This window comes from Corvus kubaryi, unplaced genomic scaffold (assembly GCF_017639235.1).
Source record: "Corvus kubaryi isolate FWS band 111438036 unplaced genomic scaffold, C.kubaryi_AGA036_p1.0 37394, whole genome shotgun sequence".
NCBI classification, from domain to species: domain Eukaryota; kingdom Metazoa; phylum Chordata; class Aves; order Passeriformes; family Corvidae; genus Corvus; species Corvus kubaryi.
This window is the reverse complement of record NW_024581133.1, coordinates 14515804-14538334: the sequence shown is the minus strand read 5'-3', so window position 1 is coordinate 14538334 and position 22531 is coordinate 14515804. Positions and strand designations below refer to the sequence as shown.

The window sequence follows — 22531 nt, the reverse complement described above, 5'->3', positions numbered from 1 at the left end:
GGAAATACGGTATGGAAGCATAGGCTGAGAATGAGAAGCTGCTGTGGTCAACTTCTAGTAAGTTATGGAAGCATGTATGTTAAGTGTTTCAACTCTGTTGAATCTGAGCCCAAAGAGTTAATGATTAAGAATGTGAAGCTGTTGTCGAAAGGAAGTAATTCTAATCTAATATTGAATTTATCTTGAAGTTTTGTGCTGTTGCTGAGGAAAGTGACAGCTCAATAAAAGCTTTACTTTTTTTTTAATAGAACTGTTGCTCCATTAACTTCACAAATTAATTTTCTTCAACTGCACTTTTGATACTGTTACTTAAAAGCACAGTTTGTTACCTGTTTTAAAGAGGTCTCCTGATGTTTATATCATTCATCTGGATTAGAAGTTTGCAATGCATTCACTAACCTTCTAAACCTTTTACAGTTAATTAATAGGAAGGCAATAATAACTTTGTTGCTGATTATAATGTGGCTTTTTTTTTATCTAAACAGATGTGTCCTGAAAGCAGCAGAAATATTAGAGAGGTACAATGTGCATCATACAATAACAAGCCATTTATGGGTCGATTTTATGAATGGGAACCTTTTGCAGAAGGTAAGGGAAAACAACTTGGTTTTGCGTTATTACACAGACTGTGTTTTGGAAAGGCAGATGTGATTTTTACTCAGTGGAAGCCATTGGGCAGCTTTGATCCACAGCTGATGTTACCTCTTTTTACAGCTGAACATGAGCCAGTGCAGATGAAGGTAGGTTCATCTGACACCCAGTTGGATCTAATAATGTTTGTTTCAAATGTAGTCGTGTCTCAGTCCTCCTCTTATCTATTGTGGGCATAGTGAAGACTGGCAGAGCTGTACCTCTTTATCTCCAATTATGAAGATTCAGTGTATACTATGCTTTTAGTTAAAGCCATGTTTGGCTTTGTGAAGTTGCCCAAAAGGAAGTTTCAGAGCTGTACGACTCTGGCACTTTGTACCATGCATTTAGGCAGAACAAGGAGCCAGGTAGCCCAGCAAGCACATGGCTGAAGGTGTATTCTGCAGACAGCATGACTTCTACAAGGTGGCCCTGAACACTTAAGATGAATTAGCTTTGATCTGTCCCTTTTCAAACCCTAATTGACAAGACCCAGCCAATGCTGAGCCAGCTCAGCCCACCTCCCTCTCCTTGCTTCCTACACAGCAGCTTTGGTTCACTGTCTTTTGCCAGGAAACATGAATCAGTGGATCTAGAACATGCCAGGATCATTTCTTTTTCCCTCCCCTCCATAGCACAGCTTGCTCCTAATGTTTGTACTGGATCAATAAGGGCAGTTAAACTGTAATTTACAGCACTGTCTTGATGGTGATTTAAGTGTGATTATTGTTACTTTTAAAAAATACGCATATTTTTATTTCTCTCTTGTTCAGATTGGTGCAGCTGCATTTCTAACCCATTTTATCTGCTGCTGCTCCAACATAAACTTCTGTTTTTATTAAAAAAGTCATATTAGAAGGACTATAAACCCTATGAATTTAGAGTACTTAATGAAAAAAAAACTAGTTTGTGTGGGAGAACCAATAACACACTGACTTTAAGGGCAGGATTTGAGAAGAAGGATCCAGTTGTGGCAGAGGGAAAACATCACAGTGACATAACCATAAAACCTGTAAGGAAGTTTAACTCTACAGAAATAATAAGCGTTTTAGTCATACTGATAATTGAATTCTTTAATTTGAAATCTGAAGTTCAATTAACTTTCATTTTTAATTGTGATGAAAAATTCATAACCTTTTGATGGCTGGATGAAAAGGATCTATTGAAAGGAGGAAACCTATTGGTTGATTGAAAAGGGTAAGTCTGTGGGGATCTGGCCACAGGAGTCCCTCTTAGTGAAGAATGGCTGCATTTATTGAAAGGAGGGAGGATAGCTGCAGACTTTTTTGTCAGAAATTTTCTTTAAGGTTAAAGATGGAATAAAGTCCTCTCCAGGAGAACGTGTGTCTGATACTTTATCTTCAGGAGGATACCTGGATAGTCTTGTGCATCCAAAATACATCATCAAATGCAGTATTTTCAAATGAACAACTGCAAAAAGTCCTGATCAGCTTCAAACCTTCTTGCTTTGAGTTCTGTTTGAAAATATTGGCCAGGTATGTGTAATAAACAGCCTTTTAAGCAGCTGTCGCAGCCCTGGGTTTCTGTTCCAGCTGGTAGAGTTACTACAGCTGTGCAGGCACAGGGACTGTGAGCTCTGCTCTCTGCAAGGTCCTGCAGGGACGCTGGGCTTTCCTGGCCAAGTTGCTCTCCAGAATGGTGACCAGTCAGGGCTGCCCCCAAAGTGGGTAAAACTTGAAAGAGCTAAAAATGTATTCTTTGGGGACTTGGCTTTTTTCTTCCTTCTAAGTGAAAGAAATTACAAGGAGAAAAATACTGCAAAGTTTGAGCAATTTCATTTTCTTAGAGAAAAACCCCAGTTTTTTGCAAATCAGAGCTTGGTCCACTGAAAGTCAGAAATGATTTACGCCTAACAGATATTGAGGCTCTGCCCCCTTCCCTCAAAGTAAAGAAAATGCTAAGTTTTCATGGAAATAATTCTGTTAATTTTTTTGTTTTGTTATTTTACAGTAAATTTTTAGTGGGAAGTTTTCTAAAAACTTGACCAAGCATTCCCTCCAAATGATGTTTTTGTTTGCTTTTTGTTGTAAATCAGCTCTAGTTTCAGAGCTCCCCTTTCAGGTGACTGCACTTGTTTTCAGGGCAGGACATTTATTTCCCAGGAATCCTGGCTGTTTCCAATGTGTGTGTGATTTTACATGTGCAGCTGTGGCTTGTGTTAGGACTGACTGGATGTTGGCTCTAGAGGCAACAGTAGGAGTGGGGACGTGGCTTCAAGGATCATCACAGTGGTGTCTGTACACATGATTTAATTCCACTTGGTAGAGTCAAGATAGATATCTTTGGCTTAAAATGCTGGATGAAGGCAGCCGACTTTCTAGGAACAGAGCCACGCTCAGATCTTGGGAGCTGTTTAAATTGCTTATTGCTGGCAGCCAGGGGCTGGAGGCCTGAGGGCTGTGCAGAGTGCACGGAGAGGGCCCCATTCCTGCTGGATGCTCCGGGGGCTGGTGCAAGGGCACCACCTTCACCTGCTCTGGGCCCTCAGCTCGGCCAGCACAGGCGGCTCTGGCAGCCAGCAGGATCTCTGCAAGGCCTGGCAGCCTTTCTTTGGTTCCTTCTGATTGCCAGGCCTGGCTTGCTTCTGTGACTTCTTGCTGCTGTTCTGTTTGACTGCTGAGAGACAGGACTTGTACAGAGCATGAAACACCACATTGCTTCTGGGAGCAGGGTTGGAGCCAGGCTGAGTTTCAACTTGGATGAAAATTCCTATCGCTGAAAGCAGGGTGTGTCAAATGGCACTGATGTCACTGCTGCATTTTCTGTGGGGGGATAAATGTGTCCCCAGTGTCCCCCAGTATCGCTGTTGCCAAACCTAACTACTGATAGGCACCATAAAGAGTTAATTTAAAATCAGCTGGGGCAAAAGAGGCTGACAGGGCCAGGAATCAGCCGGTGTCAGGTGTCAGCACCCAGCCTTGGGGCAGGCCTGGAGGCAGTTTCGGCTGGCTTCTCTTTACTTGAAATGTATCAGAATTTAAGCATCGAATGAATGGAAGCTATTTGGTCAGCATGGTTTTTCATGCTAAACTTCAATGGTACTCTTTTCTCTAAAATGCCGCTCGTGTCAATACTCCATCCTGAAGCCTGTATTATGTTCAGAGGAGAACTCACTGTACAGGTAAATCTGTACACGCTGTATAATCATTTATCAGTTCACTTTTGTGTTAAAATACCTTCTAGTAACCTGACTTCTATCTAGAGATGTCTGCCTGCTACAGCTGGGATAAATATAAGCTCTGTAGAAAATGAAATTTATAGTTTCCACAAGTGTCTAGTAAATACTGCAACTTCAATACTTTGTGTCAGACAAGAGGCATTTAAGATTTAGTTTGAATCAGTTTGGGTATTAAGATGGAGACGGAAGAGTAATGCAAAGCTGCTCATTTATTGATTTGTGTTTTTTTCTTGCTGGCTTTTTCACTGGAAACTGGCTGGTTTTCACTCATTTTGAATGACAAAATAGCTTCTCCTAACAAATCAAAATGTAGTGGCCCAACTTAAGATGTTAAGTTTCTAAGAAACTTCTCTAGTCTGCTGGCAGTTGATGACACTGAATGAGGTCTGATTAATGTGATTCAAGTAATTATAAAATGGAAGAAAAGCCTAATTGATCTCTTTAAAATCTTGGTCAGGTGCTGAGAGGTGTAAGTGGCATCAAGCACTTGGGAGTACCCAGGAGTCAGAGGGGAGGTACAGGGGGTGCACTTACCAGAACAATGCAGAAGCTGCTTATGGATCCTCAACAGTCAGCTGTAAGCACAGAGAAGTTGTGCTGATGTTTCTGGTTTGGGAGGTTGTGGCATAGTTGTGTTGTGCAGACAAGGGTATAAGAACTTCAGAGGAGACCATTTATTCACTTCTAAAGTCTCATCAATAGGATGTTCTGTGGAGTATTTTCCATTCACCAATGGAACAGCAGAAAGCTGTTCCAAGGCCAATAATGCATATATTATGCTTGTTTTCAGTGGTTTAGTGTGGGATTTTTTCCTTTTCTTAGAATTGTGAGATGTGTGTATAAACAAATTATAGATATATATTGTTTATATGCACATTCATAGAATCAGGATTCATTCAGTGTCCATTGCTGGAGTTCATTACATATTAGTATTAAACCATTCTAGAAACCCTGTGAAGGTTGATATATATGGAGAAACCTAACATTTGTGTTGGCTGTTTAGGTTTACTGGAAGTGGAACTTCAGTTTAGAGTACATAGAGGGTTGATTCTTGTGTATGGTTAGGAAGGTGGGCCCTGGTGTATGTTTCCTGAATGTCTGTCGTTCCTTGGCAGTGCAGTCCTTGAGAAGCAAAGGTGTTGTCCCAGTTTATTAATGCTTGGCCTTCCCTGATTTATGACTGCCAGTTCCTTGTGTCTCAGGAGAGGCTGTGCTGAGCTAGATTCTCTCAGCTTTGTGTGCAATGCTTTGACAACCTAATGTTTTCATCCAGAGGACAGGAAGTCATCTTACTGTTTTATTTATACTTTCTCAAGTAAGTTACTTCTAGTTAGTGAACATACAGATATACATATATCCTGCAACTATATATGTATATATACATATATACTGGGAGTATATACACGGTATCTCTGAAATAATCCAGCTGTGCTGCAGTTCACCCAGCTGCAAGGCATTATATTCAATGAGGCAGCTGCTTGAAGTCTTCATTTCTCATTGCAGCAGGCCATACTTCTCTGCTTCTCTTTTGCCTCCACCTGTTAGAAATCTCTTGATTGCTTCTATTCCGTTCTGTGGCTATTTGTTCTTTACAGTTCATGTCCTTTAATTGCATGCACTTTATTTTCTCTTACAATTTTTTTTTTGCTTCTCCTCTTTTTATGTGAAATGCTGTAGGCAGATTCATCAATGAGGCATCAGACAGTTTTGGGAGACTTGAAATGTAATGAGTAGATGGTGTTCATATTTATTGATTAGCTACATATCAAATAGTGCCTGCTTCCATAACGATAGATACAAGACATCCTGAAGGATAAACCTGTAGTTACTGACAAGAGCTTAGGCACTATAGGCATACAATTCCTCTTGAATTCTGATGGAATAGGATCTCTGATTTCCTTCACTATCAGTGGAAATCCTTTGTGCGGCAGTGAAGTATATATTTTTCACACATTACTGAGAATTCTATTTCATTTTTAACTGAAATGTTTTTGCTCACTTATAAGACTAGAATTTATTCAAATGTAGAACAAGAAATTCACTCATACTGTGTCCCTTTTTTCCCCTTTATTTACTGCTGCTTTGTGAATGGATCACAAGAGAAAGCAGATGGAAGTTTGCAGTTTTAAAAGTATGGCTGTGGTAAAGTATCTGAGGCATTTCTTTGACTTCATCTATAAATCTGCTTCCTGAACATCTGTTGTGTTGTGCTTGACCTGGAAATTGTAAATATCCTGTGTATTACTGAAATATGTAACTTACTTCTATAGAAAGCTTTAATAAAAAATATGCTTAGATATTTATGTATATGGAAACCTAGTGCTTCCACATGGCAACTTACCTTTTATAGTTATTCTTTCTGTATGATTTTATTAATGTATGTGTTTTGATTTGCATTTGTAAGAAGCTTAGTGATGGTGGAGCCTGGCTTTTACCTTTGATTCTGTGGTTTGTTACAGTAAGTAATAGTGCTTATGTGGTTTTAAGTGTACTGTTTTAAGCAGGGCCCACCATACTCTGGTGACTGAAATCAGCCATTTCCCTGTAATAGATCATATGCACCACATGCAATGTTTCTAATTCATTGTGCATACTTTAATTTCCTCACTTTTCTACTTGCTGTTTGGAGGGGAAAGTGCGTTAAGAGTGGTGAAAGCAAGAAGTGGGCATTTATAGATGGACACCTGGATGAACCTCAAGAATTGGAAATGGTCGTTAGTGCGTTTAGGAAAATGGGAAATAACATTTGATGGATGTAATCATTCAGCTGTAAATTCAAGACACTCTAAAGTGCAATGGAAGATAAACCATCTAAACAGAATGTATTTGTAAGACAGGAAAGTGAGAGAAAGGATATGAGCAGACAAGCCTTATCTGTCCTATTCTTACAGGGCTTAGAGAAATGTAGCCTAGGTTTGCTGTAAGAGAGACACTGTCCTCCTGTCCGGTTGTGTTATTTGTGAGCTGGGGAAATGTCCCAGGAAGAATTATGCCCTCGTTTCAAAGCACACTTTTTAGTTCTTTTGGTTGGAGCAGAAAGTTAAGGATGGATATTGTGGCTTTCGGGCTCAGATGAAGAAACAAAATTGTATCCAGATTGTGTGGTACTGAAGATTCTTAGGCTAGAACAGAGTGTAGAAGGAAGATTTCTTATTTGCGAAGCATGTGTGGCAGTGAGTGGTACAGACACTTCGATAAAATTTGTCTGTGTTACCTATTAGTGTCCCCTGAAACAAGAGGCAGACATCCAATTCAGAAATGAATTAAAGATGAGCACCTCCACCCCATAAAATGGAATCAATGGAATACTTTGTTTTACAAAACACAACCAATTGGTATTAAGTACTGAGGAGCTTTATCACAACTTTCTCAGTGTCTGACTTGGCTGTCTGGCAAAGTCTGTAATAAGCAGGGCTACATGAGTCAACAATATATGACCTCATGTAATCAATCTGTACCAGTCCTTATCTGTATATGTTCCTTACACAGCTTCATTGTGTCTGGTGGCTGTGCAGGGCAGCCTAAAACTTGCTGCAGGCGGACAGCTGAGGATTTGGATCCCTTTGATTTGGGAAGCAGTCTGACTTGTGTAAAGATGGGCAAGAGGATACTTTAGAAGCAGAGGCCTCATAGGGATGAGAGGGTGTGGTTATGGATGTGATTATCCAGGAGTGAAAATTAGCATAGAGCAAGGTTGCTTTAAATTACCATACCCTAAGAATTGAACCTGCCCTGTCAGTTTCGGGGGGTTGGTCTTCATCTTTTCTGTCCTCCATTTTGGATCCTGTGCCAAGCACAACTTTCTCAGCAGCAAAACCTCTGCCATATATGAATAAGAAATAAAGATAATGCTGATTCCTCTTTTCTGTCAGTTCTACCAAAAGTTATGTACCTTTTATCTTTTTACCTATTATCCTACCCAGTGGGAGGATTGAAAAAATATTTTGGAATCTCCATTTCATTTTGTAGCACCCAATCTTTTGTATGTTGGGCTTGCCAAGATAAGGGAGAGAACAGAGGGACAAAATAAGATATTAACTGTCTTATTTCTCCCACTCCACTGTGCTGTAGCATTGGATGGTTACTGTGTCCAAGTAACTGCTACTGTATAACAAGTACTGTACTTTGGGGAGTTTTAGTCTTACTTGCTGGTATCATCTATTGACTCCTATTTGCCATGGGAAAATTCCTCCATTAAGCTTCTGAGTCAGAATTTCATTCAAAAAATTTTCCTTTGCTGTTGGATCAAAATTTTTACTTCCTTTGGATTCTTAATAGCAAAACACCAATGAAAAGAGGGCATCCTGTCCTTATTCCTACACTTCCTTGGGGATACAAAAAAAGAGTCTTAGTCTGAATTCTCATAAATCTATTCTGTTTGGTTATAGATTCCTTTTGTAGCAGAGCCATGCAGAATCAGATGCTCTGAGCAGATGTATTTTATAGCTTCACAAGAAACTATTTTGTATATAGTTTATAGTCCTAGGAGTCCTTGTCACACAGATCTGCACAACCATTTCTTCTAGTATAATGACTAGAATGGGGGGAAACTTGGGGTTCACAGTGTTTTGCACCTGTGCACTTCTTGCACAAACCCCAGTGATCATGCCCTATCTCCCAAATTTATGAAATAGTCTGGAGATTAAAATGGAGCTGCAAGGTCAAGACTGTAATAATTTTAACTTGTTATGCATTAACTTTGGGGAATATTGAATAAACAGGGCAGCAGTTAAGCAAAGAATTATCAGGACATGTTCTATTCTTGTTGTTAAATGTATGAAATATTTATTCAACACATTTCTTGTACAATTTGCAGTTTTAAAAACCACGTGAATGCACTATCTTTGCCTCAGTTAATGTGTGGAAATAGTTTTTGTTGATTCAATTATGCATTTCAAAAGGTTTTAAATAGTTCCATAATATTTTCCATGTATTTGATTTCAGAAGAGCTTTCACATTTATCTATTCCAGCCAAGAGCAATTGTCTAATGTGGTGCTGTGTGTGTAGCAGGCTGCGGAGCTCCCAGTCAGGTTGCTGCTGAAGTTAAAGAAAAGCAATATAAATATAACTTTTTATAGGCCCTAATGGTATAAGAATTGTTCAGGTTAGCATGAGTTTTTCCCATTCACTTCAATGGCTTTTGGATGAGGTAATTTAGAAGAAAATTCTGTGTGTAACTAAAAAAGTGAACAGAACTGAGGTCTGATCCTGAAAAACCTTGTTGCATGCTGATAATATCCAGATTTCTTTGTTTTCTGAGAATTGGTATGTACATAATTCCATGGAGGCTCAGGAACTTGCTAGAAATTTTCGCAGTTTCTTTGAAAAATGAAGAGTTCAAAGAGTGCACCTGCAGCCTCTGCTCTGCTCAAAAGTTCAGGGAGCTGTTGCTGAGTCTGAGCATGGTTCTGTTTAGGTAGGCGTATGAGCAGGGACTTGGAAAACGGCGACAAAAACATGGGATTCAGAGTCTCCTTTCATTCTGTGAACAAATTACAAGGGCACAAAGAAGGGCTTTAGGACCATTTCAGAGACCAAAGTACTTTCCTGCTTCTAACTTCTCCCCAAAATGTCTCTGTCTTTTGTTTTATTGTATGTGTTCCTGAGTAATTAAAATGCTAACTAGAAATGAAACACTTATTCTACGGAACTTTTAAAGTACTGACAGTTGTCCTAAAAAGTCAAAATAGTACATGTATTACTAGTTCTAAAAAGCTCCAAACACTGAAGTAATGGAGAAATGAACTATAAAAGGGGTCCTAGTAAATAGAGACTCTTTCCCATCTACTTTGGAAGGCTGATTTCTTCTGAGTATGTTACATTATATTGAAAGAATTACATATTAAGATACTTTTCACTTATAGTTTATTCATTTTGAGCCTGATGAGTTCCAGTCTCAGCTAATACAAAAGAAAGCAATAACTTCAGAGTCAAATGTGAATCTAAACATTTATGTTCACAGTTTCCATTTGTGTACTCAAAAATTTGCTGTGCACACTCTCGGTAGTAGAACTTGCACTTTTGGGCATATTTAGGTGCAAAATTCTGTTTTATTAATGTAATTTCTGTGGCATAATATGCATTTTAGAAATTAACACCTACAAATACTGAAAGGGTAGGTATACAAGTTCTGGTTCCACTAAAATTTGTGGATTTTAGCTGATTTGTGTTCTAAATTCTTTAACTTCTCAGTTTTGAAGCTAAGTTTTGGGTCAGTCTAAAGTGGGACCAAAACCTTTGGTCATAGTTACCAATAGCAGTTTGGTGCAAGGTCACAAGTCAGAAGTTGTGGCTGGCTGAAAATTTTAGGAAGCGTGCTGTAGTCTAGAAGATGTTAGGTTTCAGATCTGGCAAGGCTGCTGCTGCTGTGTTTTCCTAGTTGGTGGTGTATTGGTATTTGACATTTAAACATCGTCTGGGGCATTTAAAGCATGAGCAATTTTTGCCCAAAGTGAGAGATCCAGGGTGCCTCAGATGAGGCCATAATTGCAGGTGTAGCCATTTCCAGGGGTGCCGGGGTTGCTGCTGGAGGGGCTGTCCCAGCACCTACTGGTGGAGTTTTAGCCGTGCCCGAGTTCCTGCTGCCTAACATAAACTTACCCTGGAAGTGTGCTAACTGCCAGTGTCCCTGCCTCTGGCTGTGACAAATACAAGGTAAAAGTCATTTGCTTAAACCTCCCTTATTCTGATAAAACCACTCTCTGTGGGCTGTGAGGGAGAAGACTCAATGTTCTGTGTAGGAAAGCCAGGGTTAGTGCCTGTGGCAGTAGCTCAGGGCTGAGACTCGCTGAGCTCAGTCTTAGTCTGAAGTCACTGTGCAGGATTTTAAGAGTGGGGGGAGGGATGAGAAGCTGTAAAGATAAACTACTACAGAGAGTTCAAAAGGATTAAGTATTACAGTGTATTTTTTAATGTGGCATTCCTTTAAGAGCCCTCAGATTGACAATTTCCAACTTCATCTCCCAGGATTTCAAAGGAGCAGAGTTCACAGCTCTCACTGATGTTACTGTTCGCTAGAAAAATGAGGCTACTTATTAATATGAATGTGGGTGCCTGTGCTGCACATTATCATTTAAATATTGGCATTTCTGTGTCTCTGGAGTGTTCTGTTAGTGTTTTGATGGAGTTATTTGGTAGTGCTGAGTGTTATGAAGGGAATTAAAAAGATTTTGCCAATTTAGACTTTATAAGTAGTTCGACTGGCATTTATATATGCTCAGTATTCCTTCTTGTTATGATGAATTACTATTTTCAAAGCAAGGAAACTCTTACCCACTGTGAAGAAAAAACTTATAATATGGATGAACATCAGAAGAAAGAGATTCCCAGTGGTAGTATATAAAATGAAAAGCAGAACTGGCTTCTATTGTGCTCTGTTTCCATTAGACATCTTGGAAGTTTTATAATGTGGTGCATAATAAATATCTAAGCCACAGTTTGAGGTCTTTTACAAAGGACAGACAATTCTTGTTAATATTTCTCTGGCTCAGTCTTCGTTCTTACACCCAGATTGATACTAATCTCTGGCATTTGTCCACCAAGTCAACTTGTGAATTTGTTAATTTGCTTTCCATATTGCCCTGTATAACTCTGAATTTAAATCCAAACACGACAAATTTAAAATTGAATTTGAAAGAGCCGGAGAAACTGTGCATTAAATTTGCTCATATATCTACGAAGGGAGGAGATCTGCTTCTGAATAATTTTGGTCAGAGGCCTAAAAACACTGAGGTGCAACTCACTCTGGTTGGTTCTGTTGCAATAGTACAGTGATTCCTCTGGAGAGAGATCACAAAGAGCTAACTGTTTGGACCCATTTCACCACAGAGGTGGATATCAAGTATAAAAACAGAAACAGACCTCAAAAAGTTAAGCTTGATCTTTTTTCAAATGTAATAATATGAGTCTGATGACATCATCAGATCTGAAAAGTAATGTAGAGTTTTACTATGTTTTCTTTTCATTGCTCCAGTATAAATGTAACCCAGTGTATGTAAAATGCATTATAACAAATCCACAAGCAATTTCCTTCATTGTAACAAATACTGCATCTCATTAGAGCAAAACAAGCCCCCAGTTATGGCGCAGAACATCTGCTTAATAATTTCAAGTTCCTCCAACTATGCTGCCAAAACATCTAAAAAGTCAACATCTAGTCCATTACTTTGATCAACTGTAGTAGTAAAATTAAAAATAATGCAGCAAATGCAGACCTGGTGAAAGGCAGAGCAGTGCTGCTGGCCCTGAGCTCGCAGAGCTGGGTCTGATGGGAATGTGGCATAAGGCACTGGAACTGGTATCCTCAGGGAAGGCAGGGTGGGATGCTGAACTGGATTTCAGGCTTGCACGGATTTCCTATCTAGCAGTGAGAAAGCTACTTAATCTTTCTGTGTCCAGATCCTGACTGTAAAATTCAGTTTCAAATACCCTCTGTATCTCATGGGTTTTCTGTAATGCATATGAGGTGCTTTAACATTACTGACAAGAGCCAAAGCATCCTAAAACAAACAACAGGTCATTGTTTATGTAAAAATTGGCATGAGTGGTAATGTAGCTTATTGTTTGTCTGCTCTCTATGTTTTAGGGAAATGGTCGCATTGTGTTGTTGCACTGTTAACGTTTTGACTACTCGTGTTCATTCCAACTTTGAACAAAAACTGAAAATGGGAAAATTTTCCAGGAATACAAAACATTTTAAAGCATCAAATTATTTGGGATAAGTATTGTCAAAACTTATATATGTATATATATAAAATAGTAATATTATTAGAATGTCAAATTATTTTTTTTAATTTTCAGTGAAATAAGATGTTTCAGCATTGAAATGAAATGAGGAAGTGAAAATGATTTTGACTTTCCTCTCAATTTTCAGCAAGAGAGACATATTGTGAGGAAATTAAAAATTTCGAAAGAATGGGAAAAATGTCAGTTGAATGACTCCACTGAATTAGTAACCAGATTGAAAAATATGCTGAAAGTACAATATAAAGAATACAATATAAAAAAAGCAATTCTTGCACATGGCCAAGTCATTTGAATAGAAGTAAAACCTGATTCTGAACGGAGACTGTCATGGGAAAGCAGAAACACCAGCCAGTTCCCTATTCCTCGGGTTTTATACGGCATGGTTACATCTGTCTGCACACAGACTGGCAAATTCAGTTGTGGTGTAGATGATAGAATTTGATTCAGGAAAGTGTCTTATTACAGCTGGTGATGGGGTCAGTGGCTCTGATCCAGGAAGAGGTGACCGGTCCGGAGAGATGGTCCCAAAAGGAATCGCCTTCCCGAGGCCCGGTGTCTTCCCTCAGCTGCTGGCCAGGAGGGCCTGTGCAGCGACTGTCAGCTCTTTAGTGATTATCAGCTCGTGGTTCCAGCTCAGCTCTGCAGGGCAGCCTCCAGGCCAGACCAGGGAGAGAGACGAGAGGCTCGTGTGGCTGGTTCTGAACAGAAGGAGCTTTATTGTCCGTCCATACTCTGGCGAAGGGGAGAGCCAGGGATGAGAACCCTCTCTGTCACAGGGGCACAGGCCTAGCTTTTATAGGGAAAGGCCAATTACAAAGGATCTGCATAGGGTCTCCTCAGGGATTGTGGGTCTGTCTTTTCTCGCCATGACCAAAGAAGTGGTTGCCTTTCCAGGGAGTCCTGCTGGGCGATTACAAAATCTCTTATCTCAGCAGAGATCCCTCCAGGTCAGGGGCTGGGCATACCCCACAGTGGCTGGCTTTACTTGGCCAGCTACAGCCAGGATTGACTATGGCAGTTAAAGCAGGTCAGGAGAAGAGTATCCTTTTTAAACCCTATTTCCTCCTTAGACCAAGCCCAGCATGTTTGAGAAAATGATCTGCTCCCTGAGCTATTGCTACAGGGCTGTTGTTTCTCGCCACAGGAGCAGTTGTTGCCATGGAGTTCAAGAGCATGTGAGAGAACATGATTCCCAGTGTTTGTCCATTAATCAAATGTGAATTTCAGCAGCCAAACACATAAAATAAAAACCCATTAATTTTATCTCAATGAACATATAGAACATTAGTGGGGAAATGAGTGAAAAAAGATGTGCTGATTAGCCTAATTTGTCTATCCGTGGTTTCGTTATGTATTCAGAACTTTATTTTCTGAGTTTAAATGGTCTTAATTCTCCTTGAGAGGGTTTTCCATTATTTAACAATCTTGCTGTCAAGTGTTTGCTTTTTCTTTTAATTAGTTAGGTTCTGGGCTTGGTTTCGAGGGTTTTATTTTGATCTTAATCCAAAACCCATATCAACTTTACTGAACATTCTTAATCCTTTATTGCATAGTTACAGTATTTTCAGATGTTTATGCCTGACTGTCACTTATACAATACATGTTTAGCTTAAAAATAATTGGAAGGAAAGTCTGGTTATTTGTTCCATCACTTTTGGAAAGATTAGCTGAGTCTGAGACTTGAAAAAATTTGGCTTTCTCTAGTGACTGTTTATAAGCTTCTTTTAAAACAAGTGTTGGTTTTCTAGCACCATGGTTAGATCTGATGCGACAGAGCAATAAGGATTACTTTTTGCATGGTATATTGAACTTCTTCCCTCCCCTTTCTCTCTAATTTATCCTTCTTTTATACGGACAATCCCTTAGTCCTCCCTATTTCAGATCCAAAGGCACATCCTGGAGCTAATGTGTTGCTCATTCCCACAGGTAAATTGGCAGGCCCAGCTTCCTGCAGGTTTGTACAGCCCAGCCTAAGTGCATTTCACCATTACCTGGTTTACAGTTATAGCAAAACATAGCATTTCTTAGAACATTTTATAAAGAGAACAAACCCAGCTGTATAAAGTATTAGTGGTTTGTGTTCAGGTTGAAAATCTTGTTCATGTACTGCCTGCTGCAGAGCATGGGGAATTCATCAGTAAACATGCTTGGCATCAGCCCTGCAAGGCTGAGACAGAGGAAATGGGATCCTGGTGCTGTACGTGAAACTATGCCTGCCCACACTGCATAGCCTAGAAAAAGATCTAAGTCTCCAGCTCACATTTAGCATTATTCTTCAGGAAATTTTGGGGATAGGAATGATCTTTTAATACAGGATTCCTTTTGGCCCTTTTTCTGATACACACTGTTCTGTGAAGTCAGCTCTGGCTTATCCAATAGTAGCGGTAATTCTGTATTTTTGCTGCTGCTGCCCAGCCACAGAAATTACTTTAGTACTCAAGGGCAACATGTTGGCTTCCAAATGAAATAATAGGAATGGTGGGTTAGTGTTGAAGACCTGCAAAATTCAAATCATAACAAAAAATATGGTCAATGCCTTAAAAAATACTTTGAAGTTCAAAATCAGGCTGGCTAACTTGGCAAGTTCTATGGATGCTGCCTAATGCATGCAGACAAAACTGTTTGCGCAAATAAATTTTTACTTTTATTCATACATCTTGATACTCATTCTGATTGTGGCATTAATGTATCTTTTTATTTGAGATTCATTTTTATGAGAGGATTGTTTACAAAGAGACAAACAGTTACCAGTATTCAGAACTAAAATACGTTTTTTTAGTTCACTGAACTGTGCACAAGCAGATTTTAAAACCATGTATCTAAACCTAACAGCAGTTAGGTTTATTTATCAATAAGCAGTTAGTCTTATTTATACACTGGTAATCCCACCCCACCATTTAATTGAGGAATTATGTGTGTGCAAGGTTGTGTAGTGTTTGTGTATGAAGGAGGTGCTGCATGTTTGTATAGCACATATAATATCTTAAATGTTGGTCAGTTTATGATTTATAAAACTATACTGCAATACATATTAAGGTGTTTATTGCAGCATTTAAATTATTGAATTAATCAATAAATTATTGAAATTTTCAATAATTTAGCCTGACATTTCAAGAAATATTTATTGCATAATTGCTTATTGAAATATTTATTGCATTCACATGAAAGTGGAAATTTTGCTGATCAGACTACCTGTTTATATTGGCTATTGGTCATGGTTACTGCTGAATATTGAATTTGGAAGGCCAAGTGAAAGCAGCATATGTTCTATATCTAGTTAGCACGGGCATCAACTGCAGCGAAAATACGATGGCCTGAGGATTTGTGTGTATTGGCAACTGGCATATGCACCTACACCACAGACAGCTTAAAATCTGTATACATTTGTCTCCACAGCTGCTTCTAATCATATTAGCAAGATTGATATTCTTGTACATGCCAGAGGCGATCCCTCCGCTCTCTGTTAAAGCAGAACCACACAGGACAGGGGCCTGAATTACAAATAGAGATTGGAAAGCAGGTGTTAAGTTTTCAAAGAACAAAAGACTGTGTTGTTAAGAACAAATCCAAGTTTCAAAAGGATTTTTCTACTGCCTGGGATATTGGATCTCTTGAGATAAGATTCAAGTGGTTGTGAAAACATGGGTATTATAGGCATGTCCTGCTATTATCAAAGGGATACTTTATTAATATTCCTGTTTGGCTGTGAACTCATTCTTCTCTGTTTCTTTTTCTGTAAATTGCAGTCAGGCCCGTTGCTTCTGAGACTATTGCCTGTTGTCAGTTTTTTGAGACAGAGTTGGCATGAGGACAATCAAGTAATATGTTGTTTCCTAAAAGACCTTTTTTCTAGGATTATTCATGGTAATCTTTTTTGTGAAAGTCTGTCTCTCAAGAGGCCCCTGCACTTATATCCCACATAGTAAGACTTCAGTAAAAGCAGTAATTGCATTACTGCAGCTTACTTGACTCTGGCCATGGTTCAGGTAACACAGCCTGTGTGTTTAATCGGCCTGTAACATATGAAACTATTCTGTAGTATCCTTCCCAAACATTAGGCATCCCATCCCAGGACTGATGGACATAAGCAGACACTGAAGGGACAGGTCAGCAAGATATTTTGGGACATAGGAAGTAATTAAAAAATAAAATGTTAATATTCTTTTAACTTCATGGATTGAGATTTCTGTAGCATAGAAAATATTTATCCTTAGGTTGCAAAAGTTTTGAGTCTTCAACATTCACAGAATCACAGAATCAACTAAGTTAGAAAAGACCTTTGAGATCATAGAGTCCATCCATTCATCCAAGGGATTATCTTATTATCTATTGCATAAAATACGTTATTTCATTTTTCTAATGTTATTTCTCTTCTTATGAAGGAAAGATGTTGTCTTCTATGTGTCTTATGTGGAGCCCACTCAGTTGATTGCATCCTTCTTTGTCCTAAAGGTCAAAAGAGATAAATCAGGATTCTGAGACTGATTTCCGAGTTTAGTTTGTATAAAGTTATACAGCACACATTAAATTTTTTCCCTCTAGAACTGTAAGTATTTGGAAAAATTACATCATTCATCTCCTTATAAATATAAATGGAAAATAATGTTTTTTTTAAAAAGCAAAAATAGTTGAAGACAGACCATGAACTTTGTCTCTTGATAGAAGAAAACAGGAAGACAAATCAGACTTGCTGCCTGCAAGTGCTCATATGTTTCTAGGGATGAACAGACACTCAGCAATACAAAAAGGTAACACACATAAAATAAATTTTAACTGAGAAGCTGAATCTATAAATTGAATACATTGGTAAGAATCCATGGAAATAATCTTAGGTGAACCGCTGGGTAGAAAGTTTCAGGAACAGGATGGAGATGTATCTGTGTGAGCCCCTCTGGGGGACAGCCTGGATGTGGGAGTGTGCATATGCGTGAAGGAAAATTCAGCATCCTGAACTGTCGGTGCTCTGCTCTTCATCCAGAGTGCCTTAGGAATTACAACTGTGTGTCTTTGCATGAGCTCAGAGTTGGAGAGCTGCCTTCCTGCTGTAAGGGTGGTGAAGGTATGCAAAGTATTTAGGGTATGTGTCCATGCATGTCCTGTAGATCCTGCTCCGTGTACTACAGCAGGAAGTAGAGAATTTCTTTTCAGAACAAAAACTACGTTCCTTTCCTTTTTCCAGGGTCAATTTTTTTCTTCAGGCCTCTTTTACACTACCTTCTATCATGTGGTTAGTTGTCTTACACACAGTCAAACTAAAGCCTTGAAAAACATGAACTCTGCACTGAAATGATGAAGCCTCAAAGATGGTATTTTGGGGGGGAATTTTTGTTCACTTAATGTCCTTTAATGGAGTTACTTTTAAAAAACGTTGTCTCTGTACACTTGAAAATCAAGAAGTTTTTAAAACATGGACCCAGAGGCTGTAGTTTAAAGAAAAATACTGAATATTGTGATGTTTAAGATAAAGTCCAAACAGCTGGGAAAGCACTGCTGGCTGGTTTTGGTACAGAAGGGCATAGGTGATAAAATCCATAGGAGTTAGAACATACAATGATAGCCATCAGAGGTGTTTCTGACTTACTGTCTGGATGAACTGTGAATGCAGTTCCATCTGTCCAGTCTCGTGTGGTTTCAGAAATATTAGAATGAATTTTATTGCCTAATTTGGGGAACTTAAACTAAAAGTGGAAGTTTGACTGTTTTGTTGTTTAGTATTCTGTGGTACATTGCATGGAATGATCACAAATTACTGAGATCCTGTGGTATGAAGCTGTAATTAATTGTTCTGTGTATTTATGCTGAAGTACAATATACAGGAGGGGTTTTGGCAAGATCTCAGGGCAGGGTGGTGGTTTTTGGATACAAAAAGTAAGCTTTTCCTACTCATTAGGGGAAATTTGAGAGAAAACATGAGCTGCGGTTGTAAGTCACAGAACAGCTGACATCAGAAGGGACCTCTGGAGATTGTCTGGATCAACTCCCCAGCTCATTTTGGGGTCACCTTCAGCAGGGTTCCAAACTAACAGATTCATGTAATAACAGGTCTGTTGCATACTCTAGAATCAAAAGCATAGCTTATTTTGAACAAGAGAAGTGGGTAAACTGTTAATCTGATACTTGCAAATAAAGCTGATGTAGCTGAGTGCTTGAGATATAGCTCTTGTACCCTAACAACAAAATTACTTGTTAAAGGAGTTTTCATTAGAAAATTTATTAGTGGTTTGTGCCTGAGTAGTAAATATGTATTACCACTAAACACCTTAATAACTCCATTGGGCAAATACATATTTTAAAACTATTGCCCAGCCATTTAGAGGTCCAGTGGGGTTCCAAACTGCCCATTCAAAGGCTCAGTATGTTTTAAAGAGAGAACTTAGAGATGTCAATTGATGTAATTTTGCAGTTCTCACAGGCAGCATATGCGAAAGTTGGTTTTTCCAGTCTCAGGGACATCAAGAAAATTTTCCTTTAGATTTACTGTAGATTTGTGTGGCTTTTTAGCACCCACAGTAATTTTGGATGGAATGGGCCTAGATGTTCAAAACCAAAAGCCAGAAGGTGAGCTCGTAATGCTCACTGGGATCATGCAAATATGGCAGCTGAAGGTTTTAGGTGTGGTCCCATATACTATTAGTGTAAAATGAGATTTGTACTTCTTCCAAAACCTGAAACTGAGATAGTTTGTCTTGAGTCCAGTAGCAAAGCTTTCATTCATCTTTGTCAAGGGCTGCTCCTAAAACTTTCGTATGTCCGAAAGGTTAAAGCAGGAGCAGTCAGTTGTCAAGCACATCTGAGGAAAGGTCTTTCATTAATAAGAACCTGATTGAGTTAGAATCTTCTCTAACTGTGGTGAATCCTTACCCAGGGCATGTTTCCATTGTGAGCCACCCTGCAGGTAAGGGCTGAGAAGGCTGCTTAGTTCAGCACGGGATTCCTCATCTTTCGCCTGTCCCAAACTGAAACAGTCGGTGCAAAGCAGAAGCCGTCCCAAACCAATCACATAGGTACGAAAACTTCAGACATTATCTCCCAAAAAACTTGAAAAAAACCCCCTTTTTTCTAGAAAACAAAGGAAGCAGAAGCACTTTCAGTTACTCTTTCAGTCAGCTGGTAAGGTGATGATCTCTCCTTTTAGCCCGTGTACAGCCTGATAGTATTTGCTAGATGTCATACATTTTTACAATGTATACATTGTTACACATTTTTTTTCAGTCATAAGAGGATCTTCTGTTTCCTGTATAAACTTATTCAGGATCCAACTGCTTCCATCAAAGTGTAAAACTCATAATAATGGATGAAATAGTATCAGGATCAAACTCTTAAAAAATAAAACATCAAAGTACAGTAACAAAACCCTTTACTATTCAGATTGGACTTGTGCCTATTGTCATGCTGTTGGAACTTGGTCATCAAGACAAAGCACCAAATGTGAGAAAGCTTAATTCACATGATAGGTAATAGCAAAATAACAATTTTCATTGTTCTTTCTCCAGAGACTTTTTAGCTTGCTTCGGCACAACAGTATTTGGGATAGTGTTTCACGTACTTCTAAAAAACATAATTTGCCTTTGTCTAGAATGAAATTGGTCATTACAAGTGACCTGGAATAAACCCTCATCCCAACTCAGAAAACTATTAAAGCAGCTATTTAAATGTAAATAAATATTTAATAGTAATAACGATAAAATAATCTAGCATATAGTTATATGCTGTCCAGAATTGTGGCCAGTGTCACAATATGTTAAAAATCCAAACACAGGTGATGTGCAAGTTGCAGGCATATACAAATGGCCTGAGTTCATGTGACTTCAGTAGAACAGGGAAGGTCTCTCTGCACACACTTTCCAGTGGAAATTCCTTGCTCTGCAAGAGCCTTACAGAGTCACGTTGTTGACATAAAGTATCTTGATTATTCTGCCTGAGCAGGCTCAGTGCTCTGGGGAGCTGGGTAAGTGCTCTGGCACTGCTGGCAGCTGGGAGCTTTCAGGCTGCCTTTGTGCCGCACTCACGTGGCCGAAGTGGCACAGCCACCTCGGCCTGGTGGCATCTGTGCTCTGCTGATCACTGAAGGATGCCAGCTCCCTCTGATTCTTACAGCACTGCTGGGTTATGTAGGCCAAGATGTCATTTGCAGGAAAATAATACTTCAGAAAAAAAGAAGACTCTTGAGATTGTTTTTAGCACCCCAGATTTCAGGTGTTACAACTTTTCAAAGTGAATAGGGCATTTTACAGAAAATTCCCACCTTGTCACTGGATTACTTATTACTTTCCATATTGAATTGATTATTTCATTAGCATTTTATAGACTGGAGTTTATAATTTTCTCTTCGTATTAAGGGTGAAAATCTGCTCTTCAGCTTGTGCATCCAAATGTGTTTGATACCAGCTGTTTAATAAAATCTGTGTATTAATGAAAGCAGTGATGTGTCACATAATTTAAGTATTTTCATATATGTGAAGGTATAGGGAATTTATCATTAGAAGTTACCAAATTAGAATTTTTATTTATTTTTTTAAAATAAGTGGATTAATTCAAAGAGTATTGGTAACTGTTTCAAGCAATTGTGTCAGCAAGTAAGACCTGGAGCTTTTGTTTCAAAAGGTTTATATGTTTCATTATTACTGTTTTTAAATCAAAGTATGTAGCACTTCTGGTTTCTGAGACCGGCAGGGACTGTTGGCCTTTCTCCCTAACCCAGGAGGAGTTGATACCACGCCCAGAGTCTGAAACAACCCCTCTTCTGCGGAGCTTAATTTATTACTTGGACATGAGACTTGCTCTGTGGTCTACCAAAGGAATCAAGAGGCTCCCTGTAGGTTCACTCCTCTTTAGGTAGGAATAACTTGGCTCCCTCCCAGTCATGTCTTGATAATTGATCCCTCTGCCTTTTTCCTTAGGAGGGCAGCATGTGCTGCTGCCCGCAGATGTAGGCCTGTAGAACTATGCTTTCTTATATGATACATTGAAACTCATGGAAAAGAAGGAATTAAATGTATTCTTGGACCTTGCAGCTGGACATTTGGGTTGGTAGGTCAGGTTCTGGTAAGGCCCTGCAGAAAAAAAAGAGGAGCCAAGCATGGGGGACAAGGGAGCAGAGAAAGCTGATTGTTGTTTTCACAGACACCTTGTATGCAGAATACTGTTGTATCTCAAATATACGCTTTGCAAAAAGTTGCTTTGACTTAAGGTGGTTGCCTGGTGAAAGCAGAGGGAGGCACATGGTCACCTCACCATGCCAGTGCTGCAGTACAGTTAAGGCAGACACCTGGATTGCACCCCGTGCCCTGTGGAAATAAACCAGAGAGGCCTTAGGGAGAAGGAAATGCCCTGCATCCCACCGAGGACCTGAGCTAGTCCTTGTGGGAGGAGGCTTAGTGTAGGTTCTGTATGAGCTGCACCAAGCTCTGTATTCCATGATGGTTTATCCCTTATTGTGTCTTGGGAAATGGGAGCTCAGCAGTGTAGTCGACCTTGCACCTGTGATTTCTCAAAGTAGTTTTGTGAAGCACCACTAAGTATCTCCAACATACATATAAATATTTCCTTTGTCTCTGATTCTTAAGACAAGGAAAGTCTTGTCCGGTTTTTGAATGTAAGAGAAATATGAGCTATCAGTGTCTTGAAGGATGGAGAGAGTGATCTTTTTTGTTTCCCAAGAGTACCAAAAAGGTAATACTGTATGTGTATGCTGTCCTATTGGATCTTTTTAACCCTTCACTTCATGTTGGTACGGTTACAATTATCAGGAATTCTGATAATATATAGATGGTTATACAGACGGTTATACAGATTTAAGTTCTTGGGCATGTAGAATATCTGCTGAATATGATCTTGTTTTAGATCCAGAGAGTGGAGATTTTAATAGCTTGCCTTTAATACTTCTAATAAATCACCAGTTGAAATCACGAGTTTACCTCATAGAAAGATGTGAATTGCTCCTTGCTGCTTCTTCC

General features: G+C 39.2%; 1 protein-coding gene across 3 annotated transcripts in view; it reads left to right on the top strand.

Moving 5' to 3' along the window:
• The window catches only part of THSD4 (thrombospondin type 1 domain containing 4), a 244155-nt gene that overhangs the window by 67481 nt on the left and 154143 nt on the right, over window positions 1-22531 (top strand). For all 3 annotated transcript variants that reach the window (XM_042039239.1, XM_042039240.1, XM_042039241.1), the window contains exon 6: window positions 486-588. In XM_042039239.1, coding sequence (XP_041895173.1) covers window positions 486-588 — 103 coding nt within the window. The remainder of the gene's footprint in view (window positions 1-485; window positions 589-22531) is intronic.